Source organism: Ambystoma mexicanum, chromosome 9 (assembly GCF_040938575.1).
Source record: "Ambystoma mexicanum isolate Mex_15411 chromosome 9, UKY_AmexF1_1, whole genome shotgun sequence".
NCBI classification, from domain to species: Eukaryota; Metazoa; Chordata; class Amphibia; order Caudata; family Ambystomatidae; genus Ambystoma; species Ambystoma mexicanum.
The window spans coordinates 135,711,921-135,725,694 of NC_090931.1; the positions used below are offsets into that span (position 1 = coordinate 135,711,921).

At 45.3% G+C, this 13,774-nt stretch overlaps 1 protein-coding gene across 4 annotated transcripts in view; it reads right to left on the reverse strand.

The window, feature by feature from the left end:
- Positions 1-3,840: 3,840 nt before the first annotated feature.
- Positions 3,841-13,774, reverse strand: part of HOATZ (HOATZ cilia and flagella associated protein) — a 190,606-nt gene continuing 180,672 nt past the window's right edge. For all 4 annotated transcript variants that reach the window (XM_069617303.1, XM_069617301.1, XM_069617302.1 and 1 more), the window contains one exon: positions 3,841-3,995. In XM_069617303.1, coding sequence (XP_069473404.1) covers positions 3,929-3,995 — 67 coding nt within the window. In that variant the 3' untranslated portion in view covers positions 3,841-3,928. The remainder of the gene's footprint in view (positions 3,996-13,774) is intronic.

Here is a 13,774-nt window from a genome sequence, read left to right on the forward strand (position 1 = left end):
AGAGAGAGAAAGAGAGAAAGAGAGAAAGAGAGAGAGAGAGAGAGAGAGAGAGAGAGAAAGAGAAAGAGAAAGAGAAAGAGAAAGAGAAAGAGAGAGAGAGAGAGAGAGAGAGAGAGAGAGAGAGAGAAAATATGAGAAAATATGAGAATGAATGACTCTAGGACCCTGAAGGTAATTAGAGACAGTTGTTTACTTGGAAGGAGAGTGAACCAAAGAGATACAACACAACCGTGCGAGTCTGGCACTTGCACCCAAAAGCAAGAGGGTCTGGGACCCTAACTAAAGAGAGGGTCTGGGACCCTGAATTGAATCAGAGACAGTTGTATACTTGGCAGGAGAGTGAACCAAGTAGATACAACACAACCATGCAAGTCTGGGACCCACAACCAAAAGGAAGTGGATCTGGGACCTGTGTGAAACCTTAAGGTGGCTCCTCACTCGCTAGTCCCCGGGGCTCTGTCATCCTGGTGGCCAGGACACAGCCATCGCTTTTGGATCCAATCCCTGGGGGTGGACCAGCGTGGGAGGATAACCTGGATGGGGGCTCTTCGGGAAGTGGAGTGGGGCACCGGATGGGGAGATGCAGTATCCCCTTCCCTGTAACACCTTTTCCCCATCCTCTCAGGCAGAATACTTGGGAACTCAGACCACCTTGGTTCCCCACCTTCCCGACACACATACTTTCTCACGATCAGCTCACTGTGAGAGAAAATGGACTAACACTTGAGCCTTATATCTGACATGTCCCAACACAATGTTCAGGCAGAGTCAGGCAATTACCGATCATAACACACACCTGACTTCCATCACACTTCCCCACACGGATAAAAGGCGGAGCATGAAAGCACACTCTGAGCAAGGCAAAACACACAAGGAAGCAGCAGTTTCAAGATGGCAGTTTACTACTAGGAGAAACACAGCAAGACCAGAGAGGGTTGCAAGGAGGGAAGTTCCCTTGACCTTTTCAGAGAAAAAAACGTTACTTTCACCAGCCTTCGAGAATAAGAAACATAAGACCTGGAATTAAAGCTGAAGTGACCTGCACTGTGTGTCAGAGGTACCCGGGGCTCTCCCGCATCGATAGCCAACGCAGGAAGGAGAGTTTGCCACTGTGGTACTGTCCTTGGCTCCTACAACAAAGCAGCTTCAGTGAAGTCAGCAAAGGCCGGTGAGTCGGGGAGACGGATACCAGACCAGTCTGTGTTAGAACCAAGGTTGCAAGCTGCAACATTGTATGGAGGAATCTGCAGAGAACAGTGTGTGAAGCATATGTGATGAGAGACTCGGGTATAATTAAACAGCAAAGGAGTAACTGAACCTTTGAAGCCAAGATAGAAGCCATATACAGAGTGGTCCGGCGCCACGTGGGTGCTCATTCGCAGGTTTCTGTTAGGTATCCAACTGAGAGGTGGCAAGTGTAAAAAGGAATTGTGAAATTGAAGTGGTCCGGCAACGGGCCGAGCTAAACCCTGTGCACATTTGAAATCTTCGATAGTTAATTGGAGCTGAAATTGGTCCGAGCCCGGCTGAGGGAGACTAATTGTGTAACAGGAGGGATCTTAGCCTGGCTGAGGGGGATCTGGGGTGAACTGTGAGTCAACCAAGAAAGAATATTCTCTGAACATTGAAAAGTGGATCTGAGCCCAGAAGAGGGGGATCCGAAATAACGATTATTGTATAAAAAGGGATCTGAGCCCAGCTGAGGGGGTTCCAGGGTGAAAGTGAATCACCTGAATGTAATACTTGTAAGAGGAAAGGAACTTTTCATTTGTTTTGGTATATCAGGCCCTCTGAATCAAGAGACTTTGATAAGTAAAGAGACTTGTGCGCAAAAGGCCCTGATGCTGGTAAATGAACTGTATCCTTGTGCTGAAGAAGCCAGAGAGTTTGCTATGCTCGAGTGAATCGTCTTGTCCCGTGCTGAAAACATGGGCAAGGGAGGCCAATGGCCTGAACATCCTGACATATAATTTTTGTGAACACTTCTTTCTTTTTCATAAACACTATCCCACACTATTTGTATTTAGAGGTAAGGATTGGCAATACGTTTTTTAGTATAGGCCCTTTTATTTTGATGAGACTCCACTAGGACTGCATTATTATTTGATGGTTGTAGCTTGCTCCCATCTGTAAAATTAGGATTAGATAGATGTTGATCACACCCTTGTTGAAGTTCAATAAACACACTTGAACTGTGGTCACATGTTTCTGTTTTACTATTGATACCATGCCTTCCTTACAGACCTTAATCAAAGAGCGGGACTGGGACTCTGAGTCAAATGAGAGAGAGAGTTCTACACATGGCAGAAGAGTGAACCAAATGGACATAACGCAACATTGCGAGCCTGGGGCTTGCATCCATATATGCAAAGAGGGTCTGGGACCCTGAGAGAAGCAAAGAGACTATCGAACAACACCACTTGATTGACAAGAGAGCGAATCAATCTGGGTAAAGAAGTTGCGAGTCTGAGACCCACACTCACATAAGAGACTTAGAATAATGGAAAAGAGGGAGTCATATGCTTGCTAGCCGATGTGTCAAGCTTATAGGGTATAGGAACTGTGCCTCTTGAACTGTATAGTGATTCAAGATGAGAAGAATGCTAGCGTAAAGCAGCACAACCGTAGAATTGGGATCAGACACAGTCTAGGGAACAATTCCATAATACTCCACAAGCAGTAGGACAAGGTAAATCACACACACACCAAGGTTCCAGGGAAGCAGGATGATACATGCTGGAACCAGGAGCAAAAACAGGAATTTCCCAAGACAGATAGGCAAGACAAGGAATCTGGGATTGGGCAGATGATGCTTGCTATTCAGTTCTCAACTAGGCGATTCAAGAGTTGGTTAGGACCTACGTCCAGAGTGTACAGAAAGAAAATAAAGGGACGTTGGCAGTCTGAGGGTCTGGCTGGGTTTGATTCACTAGCGCAGTGGTCTGCAACATGAGGCACTCTAGATGTTTTTCGATATAAGACTCCCAAGATCCCTCGCCACTGACTAGGTTGGCTAGGGCTGGTTGGAGTTGTAGATATAATTATCTTGAGAGCCAAATGTTGCAGACTCCTAGACTAGTGGTTAAAAGCCAAAGTTTAAGGACAAGTCTAAAGCAGTCTGAGGAGTAAGGATGGTCTGATTCACGGGCGGGCAGGCAAGTCAGGTAGGATAACCACAAGAAATTGTAGAGGAAGCGGAAAACACTTAACTGTAGTGCGGGACTTTAAGTTCACACACTCCACAATGCTACTGGTGATGGTGTGATGCCAATAATCAATACTACTCCAGCCTACAATCTATGATATCATATGCAGTGTATGGAGATACCGACACACCTGTGAGCATTGCAAACTCGGGAGGCACAACAGTTCAGCAGCAGGCGCGCTTTGCCCTTGACCAGGACATATGGTCACCAGCTGTGCCGCCCGGAAACATGTTGCATGTTGAATAACCTGAATTTGGTGCATTTAGAGCTTCTGGAACAACCAGTATGCCTATGTACATGGGATAAGTCATTATATGTAGTTGCGAATAACCAGCAAAGTGGACATAGTGTAGCAGACTCCAAATGCATGTGAAGGATTTCGATGTAATGTAATAACAACAATAGTTCTCACCATATCGTTTAAGGGGTCTTGTTGACACAGTGGTGAGCCTACAGAGACTCCTCTGTATATAATATGGACTGGAACACTCTATTAATGCTGTATGTCTTTTGAAACTTCTTGTGGGTCCAAGGAGCTTCAAGTTGTCTCAATACAAATAAATGCGCCATATAGCTGTTTCAAGCACTAGACTGCAACAACCCGGTTTAACAGACTCAAAAAATAGCAGTGAAATCCGATATAAACCCTTTATTACATCACAACACAATGCCATTGCTGGGAACATTTATCCAGAAAGGACTTCTCTCAGAGGTTCTGTTAATCACTCGAGTGGAGGCAGACTTTTCACTGCTTCGAGCTCTTCTTTCCGATAATCGTAGGTCTTCAGCCTGCAGAAATCAATGAGACCAGGTTAGTGGTAGAGCGCCTTCCATGGACGTTTTATTGTATGGGTCCTTTACACATTTTATTGGATGGGCCCTTTACATAGAGCACATAAACACAGGCACATACGCACTACAAACAGACTTACAGATGAAGTATCTTCATCACTGGGCTTAACCGTGCTGCATTTACCAACCATAGAATTGCGCGATAGCAAGGTGTAGATGGTTGTGGTGTTGGTGAAGGAATACACTGGGTTGGTCTCATTTGACTTTGTGAATTCTTTTCTGATGAAAGGAAAATCATTCATCAGCTTCATTCTAAGGGCTGCGCAAACAGCCTAGAAATACAGCTTCATGAGCTGTGACACCGCTCCCTGCCTAACCTTAGGGGCCGGCAGAGGGGGGCTCATGGGGCTGCGGCTGCCTCAAGCTGGTGGATTCTGGGCCAGCAGTTGGTATATGGAGGATCTGTAGACTACCCTGGACTAAGGCAGGGGGAAGTCATAAGAACACCACTCCACATACGACAACCAGTGTAATGGGGTGAGCTACAAAATTCTTGACCACACCTCTAACCATGGTACTAGTCTTGGTCTTCACTTCGACTCTAACCTCTCCTTTAACCACCACATCTCTCTTACCTCCTGTGCCTGTCGCTTACATCTTTATAACATTCGCAAAATCCCACCCTTCCTTAGCTTCCACGCCACTAAACTCCTAATCTCTTCTTTAATCTTCTCTCTGCTTTTCTACTGCTCAACCCTCCTCTTCGGCCTCCCTTCCTCACATCTAGCCCCTCTCAAATCCATCTACCATTCCGCTATTCGCTCTCTGTCTTCTCTCTCTTTATGACTCTATCTCTTCTTCCCTATCCTCTTTGGGCTGGATCTCCTTTCATTCTCAACTCAAATACAACTTCCTCCGTCTTGTCTTCAAATCTTTCTATGGACTTGCCCCACCCTACCTTACCTCTCTCCTCTCATTCTACTCTCCCTCTCGCCCACTCCGCTCGGCTGATCATTTCCTACTTACTGTTCCACCTGCACCATCCCGTTTCCGTTCCTTCCAACTTCTTGTCCCACACCACTGGAACCTTCTTCCTCTCCCTATCCGCTCTGCCACTTCATACTCCTCCTTCCGCACTTCTCTAAAATCCCACCTACTCCAACATCCATCCTGACAGTTCTCTACCGTATTCTGATATCTGTCCTGCCCTGCACATGTTCATTCTGACTGTTTCATGGTAAATTGTTCCGTATATTGTTCTCTGCTTCCTGCTTCCTGATTCATGTTATTGTATTTTTTGCTTGCTTGCTTGTAATGTATTACCTGCTGTTTCATGTAAAGCGCTTTGGCTAAAGGCACTATATAAAATTCAATAAATACAAATACAAAAATACTAGTATTTCCAGAGAACTGTTTCAGACCCCTAACCAGACCCAAACACCCAGTGTAGGGATTGATGGCTCTCTCTTTAGTTGCAGATTGGGGAGTTCACTGGCTAGTGGGGAAAGAGGTTTGTTTCCTCTGCACTGCTGCTGGAGGAAACATTCAGAAGACCGGCTCAGACCAGCTCACCCCAGGATCTCTCAGACACAAAGTTGTGCTTAACCAACAAAGACAAGGACGTTAAATGAATGTGTGTTACCTGCGCAAGTCAGAATAAACCATTTCACCATGGCAAAGGTTTCACAGATAAAGTAAACCACATTCCCTTATAACCAAACTTGACTTGACTTGACCATGACTTGACTTGTAATATGTAAATTGAGAAAACAGAGTTGCAGTTCAACACAAACCATGTTAGCAGGGCTGCAAAGAGCAAAAGGTACCTCACACATGGCTACAGCAATTATAGAATTAAAGGTGGCATCTGGCTTTAATATTATCAGGCCTGCCCCCTTTCAGCCTACATGACCTTAGTCACATGGCCTAGTCAGAAAAAAAGACTTGCATATACAACACAGGTCCGACTGATGTCGTGGAGCACCATCCAACTGGAGGGGATACCAAACTATAAAAGCCAGCTTTCTCATTCAAAAAGTGTAGGGTGGTGGAGAATGAGGTGGAGGAAGGTGTTTGGAGGAGATTGACAAGCGAGAGGTCTGTTGGGAGGAGACTTTTGGAAGCTGGAGGAAGGAGATTAGAGTGGAAGGGGAGAGGTATCATCTGGAGAGAGTTTTAATGAGGAGATTAGAGGGATAGGTCAACATTGAGGACATTGGAGCGATAACCATTACCATCTGGGGAGAAGGAAGGAGAGAAGCTAGAGGGAGAGATGTGGGAGCCAGAAAGACCAGGATAGACGTTAGAGGCAAGAGAAGGAACAAGTCGTTGCACAGAGGGTGAGGGAGGTGTGAGGTACCCCAGGGCATCCTCCTATCTACTCCCATTGGATCTTCATCTGAGGTGGCCAGTGAAAGGCCATCACTTTTGGATCCCGACCCTACAAGTGGATATGCAAGAGAGGATAACCTGGGTGTAGGGACTTTGGGGAGTGGGGAGAGGATGTCTTTAGGTGAGGCATGTTATCCCCCTTTCCCTTGTCAGAATATAGACTTCCCTCCCCGTGCCTTTGTAGGTTATTGTCAGTCTTTCCCTCTTTCACACACGCCAACTGTCCCACATTCATATTACTTTAAGACTGAGACGAGGAAGAGACAACTGGGAGTTATGCATAATTCCCTTCATGCACACCACTCTGGTACTCAGACGAGGAAGATGACTATGGAGTATCACTTCAAAGGTCAGGCATGTCCCACTAGTAAAGTTAACTATAGCCATGCAAAGGACTTGCACCTGGAGCCAATTGAGAGGCTACAGGTGCATAAAAGGAGAGACAGGCAAGAGCAGAGGAGAAACCCGCCTGGGGAGAAGGGCACAGCAACCCGACATGGAGCAGGCTGGAGAGGGGCCGTTGAAAAGGATGCTGAATGCTGCAGAGAGGTGAGGAAGACATGGAGGTCTGAGCGGGTCACGAGAGAGTCAATAGCCCTGCAGTCTCCTGTGCCGTGTGTCCATAGCCGGAGCTGTGGGACACAAAAGACGCCAGTGTGCCGGCGACCGCAGCAGCAAGGTTCGGAACGGGCGAGCACTGCTCCCCGGGCTCTTTGCAAGTGAAAGGGGAGCGAGAGAATGCCGGAGAAGAAACCAAAGGCACCTGGAGGAGCGGCCATACACCGGTGAGTGACAGAGAGGGAACACTCATGCTGGGGCGCTCCAAGGGCTGTATTTGGGCAGCCCTTTGCTTCCTCTACCACCTCCTCCTGATGTTCACCAACCTCCTCCTTTGCTTCCTCCACCACCTCCTCCTGATGTTCACCAACCTCCTTCTTTGCTTCCTCTACCACCTACTCCTGATGTTCACCATCCTCCTCCTTTCTCTTCCTCTACAACCTCCTCCTGATATTTACCAACCTCCTCCTTTGCTTCCTCTACACCTCCTCCGGATGTTCACCAACCTCCTCCTTTGCTTCCTCTACACCTCCTCCGGATGTTCACCAACCTCCTCCTTTGCTTCCTCTATCACTTCCTCCTGATATTTACCAACCTCCTCCTTTGCTTCCTCTACACCTCCTCCGGATGTTCACCAACCTCCTCCTTTGCTTCCTCTACACCTCCTCCGGATGTTCACCAACCTCCTCCTTTGCTTCCTCTATCACTTCCTCCTGATATTTACCAACCTCCTCCTTTGCTTCCTCTACACCTCCTCCGGATGTTCACCAACCTCCTCCTTTGCTTCCTCTACACCTCCTCCGGATGTTCACCAACCTCCTCCTTTGCTTCCTCTATCACTTCCTCCTGATATTTACCAACCTCCTCCTTTGCTTCCTCTACCACCTCCCACTGATGTTCACCAACTTCCTTTGCTTCCAGCACCATCTCAGCCTGATGTTCACCAACCTAATCCTTATCTCGTCCTGCTACCACCTTCTCCCAAATTAGTCTGTAACCTCCTCTCAAAGCTCCTGCAAGACCTCGTTCCAAACAAGCCAACTTGCTCCAACCGACTGCCACAATCTTCTCACAACACACATACTGTCTGAGAATGACTTCAGATTGGTCCAGCTGTGCAAATAGAGGAATTGTAATCCTGCGTTGTCCCCTTCAAGTAAATTATGATTCTGGGCAAATCACTTTACATTTCGACAAGGCAAACAAAACAAGAATGCTTGAGGGCCCAATAAATAACTAGGGTCCAAAAAATAACTGGGAAAATTGCTTTTTTCAATGGGTACCACAGTTACAGCGCAGGTACCTAACACTCAGCATATCTGCCATTGTACTGAATAGTCCCTCAGTGGCTTTCTGCCATATGCAACCCTCCCACATTAGCGTCCGAGATTAACTGTTGCCCCCAGTCTATTGTGGTCCTTACCAGTGCAGGGATTGTTTACACTTGTTTTGTTGTTTGATCTAGCTTAAGTGATCTGAAGACCTCCATTTGCTGGTTGTCCTTAAGAGCAGATTTCGAAAATGGAGAAATTGCTCCTTTTATTCCCAGGCTCTACTTCTTTGGAATTCAATCACATTCATGATCAGGACACAACAAGTACACATAAAAGGTAGGAACCATTTGAAAACCTGTTTTCTATTTAAATTATGTTTACAATGTATGTAAAAAGACTGTCATCATGAAGGAGTTGTTTAGCATCGTGGTGTCCTTAACGGGCAAAGGTTTGTGCTCAATAAATTAGTGAACATAAACATACAATGATCAGACTTCAAGAGCGAGGAGCTCAGGGGGAACCCGAATGCCAATATCCCCTCCCCCAATGAAAAAGAAACCCTAACATCAATTGCAAATATGACTTGTGAACTCTCTGGCGATCTCCTTCAACCTCACCTCTGGTTGATGTAACCACCAATCACATTACTCTTATTTACGGTTTCTTCCAAGCCAGTTTCTAGTGTTCCCGATCAAAAAGTTTAAAGAAATAATTATGCACAAATACAAAAATATAAGTCCTTCACCAACAAAGATCAGAAGCCGATGGCAGGCTCTCACCCTAGCAAGTGCTTTTAACCCCACGGTTCGATGATACCGACGTGCGCAGTAGGGGAACTGATTTCCCATTGATATGATAGTACCTTCTTGATGGATTTTAGATCTATTACTACTGTCCTTATATTAATTTAACAAAAGCATCAGCCTTGTTAGTTTTGTAGAGCTCTTTCTTCCCTAGGCAAAGACGAGTCAATGCTCAACATTTCTCAAGCACGTATCAAGCAGTTTTAATGTTTAAATAACTGTTCCCAAGAAGTGACAAGCATTTCTGTTCTACAAGCAGTAGATTTGTTTGAGCTATTAGGTGGTGCTTAAGCATTTGCATTGGAGTACAGGTAGGAGGAAGATGACCTGTGAGGAGGGACACAGCGCTAGTCTATGTTGCTTGGTTATTTACACACTAATCTAATTGCCCCCAATCTTGATCTCCATTTCGATTCTAATCTCTCCTTTGCTCACCATATTTCCCTTACATCTCGTGCCTGTCGTATTCATCGCTACAATATTTGTAGAGTTTGTCCTTTCCTCACTTTTCACACCACCAACTTCTTATCGCTTTGCTAATTTTCTGTCGCTTATTCTACTGTTCTGTTGCATTCTTTGATCTTCCTTGTTCGCGTCTTGCTCCTCTTAAATCAATCTATCACTCGTCTATTTGTTCAATCTGCCTTCTTTCTTACCGAGACTCGATCTCCTCTTCTCTCGTCTCACTTGGCTGGCTGTCTTTCCATTCTCAGCTTAAATTTACTTTTCTTTGCTTAGTTTTTAAATCTCTGTACGGACTTGCCCCCAGCTATCTTGCATCTCTTCTACCGTTCTATTCTCCTCCTCGCTCTCTTCGTTCTTCAGTTCTTTTTAACTTGAATGTTCCCTGTCCTTCCTGTGCTCAATCCTGCTTTCGTTCTTTTCAACTCCTTTTCACTGGAACAAGCTTCCCCTTTCTCTTCCTTACATTATTTCTTATTCTCTGTTCCGTTCTTCTCTAAAAACTCACTTGCTTCAGTCCCCTGATTGATTGTCACTGGCAGTATTTGAACAGTGATTTGCATTACTGATTTTATGTACTGATGACCTTTTCTTATGTAAAGTGCTTTGGACAAAGGCGCTATGTAAAGTAAAATAAAAATACAAATACACACTGATTCACTGCCCACGACAAATCTAGTCCTGTTGTCTATTCCCACCCACTACTTGCCCCTGCCCGCCCAAAACACATCCTCCTGGGATCTCTTTAAGCTAGTTCTATGAAGCAGAATCATCAAACTTTGACCAGCCAGTGTTATTTCTAATCAGTAATCTGAGAGCTGATGGCTTATTTGCAGCTGTAAATGTGGTACTGCTGTAATAAATATGTCTTCAACAAGTGAGCCTTCAGCCTTTTAATTTAAATCTCTTTCTTTCCCTGATGTCCTGTTAAAAACAAGCATTGACAGCCAAACTGAGGGTAACGTGGAAGGGTAAAGAATATATATTTGGGGACATCGAGAGAGCAGAGGAACTATCAAAAGCAATACCAGAGGTAGCAGCGGAGAAGGGCCGACTTTGATGCAGGGGCTGGACTGGATGACCAATATCCTGGGAACATACAGTTGGAATGAACATCTGGTTTGGTGGTCTCGCTTGGACACGGTTCTGGCTAAATTTCGTCCTTTTTGGACGCTCTATGCTGGTGTTCTGGTCAAGGGAGGGAGGTTAATCCCAGAGACTTGGGGACTGAAAGGGCTTCCTGTTCTTATGTTTTTATTGTTACGGTTCCTTCTTTCTCTTTGATTCTCCGGTTCACTTTGGTGAAGAGCTGAACGGCGATATTTGTGTTATGGGAACGTATACTTGGTTACTCTCCCTAAATGTATATGGTGCACGTCCAGGGGATCCCTTGGTTATCAAGCTTATGCTTTGCATGCTCTTGGAAATACTATGGTAATTGCGAGGTGGGGGGTCTTCGTGTTGTGGGGTTCCTGTGGAATGTACCACCTGGAAACCTAGTAGATAGACATTTGCCAGGCACTGCTATCATATGCCCAGGTAATCACATCATTGTCCACCTACTGCCATCTGATGGCCAGAAGGTACCATTACGGCAGTGCCTGGTAAATGAGTATTCTGTGCCTACGTAAAAGTACAAACTGTTGGTACCAATGTTCATTTGTGCTCTAAGCTTTAAAGAACAGCTTAGAAAATGATTTAGTTTATTTGGCTAGGTTACATTTTTGGTGCCATATGCAAGCCTATGTAGGGCTTAATAAATGCTTAAATAAGGTATTTTGAAAGCAGTTTGCGTGCTCAGTCATTGCTTACGCAATGCCCTCATTGTTGACTAGGGTTTCATTGGTCGTGTATAGTTATTCACAACCAACTGGCCACGTGGTGAGTGTGGCTGCAATCCGAGGTTTTTCTGTGGAACTGCTTCCTGTCTGGAGCCAACACACTGACCTCAAATTTCGGCGCATGGCCAGCTTGCTGACTGTGAACTCTAGCGAAAACAAAGAGGCCCCCAGTAAGGACCCAATGGGGTGGGGAAGATAGAATCTACTGCGGAAGAGCAGCGTGTGATCTGCGGAACTGCGGAAGGGAGTTTCTGATCCATTAAACGGGACAATCCCTGCGTCCACGATCCTCTTCCAAACATCGCGATAGTTCTGCCGAATTCATAGAACAAATAGTTTCTGTTTTATCTACAAAAGCATCACCATGTACAATACCAAATGCAACTGGATTGCCGGCCCTGAAGCCAGATGTCATGGCTTGTAATCATGACTTCCTTTCTATAGTGAAAGGTGATCCTGGGCAAATTCAGGGACGTCATTTCACCAAAATGCCTAGGGCAGCGGAAGTGACATCACACGACCCTTTACCTCTGATCACATCACAGGAAGTGACGTCATTTGACCCCACCACGAAGTGACATCACAGGAAGCGATAGAATATAACCTTTCATTCCTTGACAAAACAGGAAGTGGCATCACATAGCATCGTTCCTAAGTACACTATATCCCTATAATATGATAAACATTTCAATAAAGAATGGATCACCATATGTATCGTTAATATCAGTGTTTATAGTCACATATTACCAAATTACTGTGAATGCAAGGAGACGTCCAAGGTCAAATGATAATGATGTGTTATTATAAAGCTCATTTACACTTAAGCGCTTCATATAGAACAAATATACATACAATATCAACCTCCAACCTATGTTGGTACTCATTTATTGACTTCAGAAGGATGAAAGGCTGAGTTGAGGTGTTTAAGAACAGACTAAATCAGTGACTCAACCCTGAAGTGTGCCTGAAATAAACCTTTAATGAATCTAGCAATTATTGCATAGAATTCCAGAAAGACAAATTATTTGTTATTCCTATTCTTTCTTATTTAGGGTCACGGCTCAAAGTGTTATACTTGTGGAACCTCCTGTTTTTTTAAGAGGCCTGAACAAAAAAAAACAGCCACTCCAGAAACAAAGAGCCACACAGCCCAGGAGTTTTCATGTAAAAAATAAAAAAAATGTTTTTTTAGGGGTAACAAGGGAGACCTCAGGGGTCGCAGTTGCGACCCGTGGTGACCCCCAAATGACGTCCCTGGGCAAATTGATATTCACTTTGCTGCAAACCGACAAAGCTGTAGACCTTTACATTTCTGTACCATAAAGAAAGCAGTTAGACACCATAGAAACTGTGAAGCGGGATGGCACTGCTAGGTAGCAACATTTGGGGTCTTCGTGGCAGGAAGTCTCCAGCTGTGGAGACCCACGCTCAACTCTGCCAGGCAGAGTGTTGCATATTTGTATGGGTACATGTCCCATATATATGTACTTGCTTCTGACTAAGCTGGATCTGGAAGTCGTTTTGGGGAGTACAGTGCTGGCAGAGTCTGGATAAGCCCTACTCAGAATTGGACTAGTCTTTAGGCACTTTAATTCTTGCTGGTGTTCCCTTGGGTGAAGGAGGACAACACTGAACACTCTCTGAGAGCTGCCAAGTTGTGGCGAGGACCCTCGAGAATGTGTTCTGTAATTTTGAAGAAAGAAAGAATTATGAATGTTCCTAGTCCTCCCTCCCTGTATTAGTGACTAAATCCTAAAAGCACGGAGTGAAAAGGAGTCGTGGAGGAAAACGGGATGGGGAAACGTCATTAAAATAAACAAGGAAACAAGATGGTCGATGACAAAAAGGCAGGTTGACAAAAATAGGCAATTTTTGCCTATTTGAAAGAAGTAGAAATTCATCATTATGTAACCAAAAAAGTGATGGGTGGAAGGTTTTGAATTAATCTGAACCACTGGCACTGCTCTGGGCAACCTTCCTCACTGCCGTTTTATAGCCTGTCGGTGCTATTGAAAAAGGGGTCCAGCCTTATGCAAATCAGACAGGTAATACCACCAATTGGAGCAGCCCAGCCCTAACTTCTAGGCCAGGTCTCTTCTGCACTGAAACGAAGCAACCCCAGACATGTTTCAGCCTTGTTGGGCCTCCTCTGTGAGGTGCGGCTTGGTTCCCTGGAACGCAGGAAACAATGGACCCACGCCTGGGCATACCCTCTCTCACACAGGGAGACAAACTATAACAAAAAAACTGATGGGTGGAAGACCTTGGATTAATCTGAACCACTGGTACTGCTCTGGGCGACCTTCCACACCACCGTTTCACGCAGAGTGAAGGCCGTGGGGAAATGCCAAGATCACTCTCAGCAACTCCGCTGCGAGTGATTCACAATCAGCTGCACCAACATCTAGCTGATCTCATCCACAAAGAACGACCTGAGCGCTGGAGAA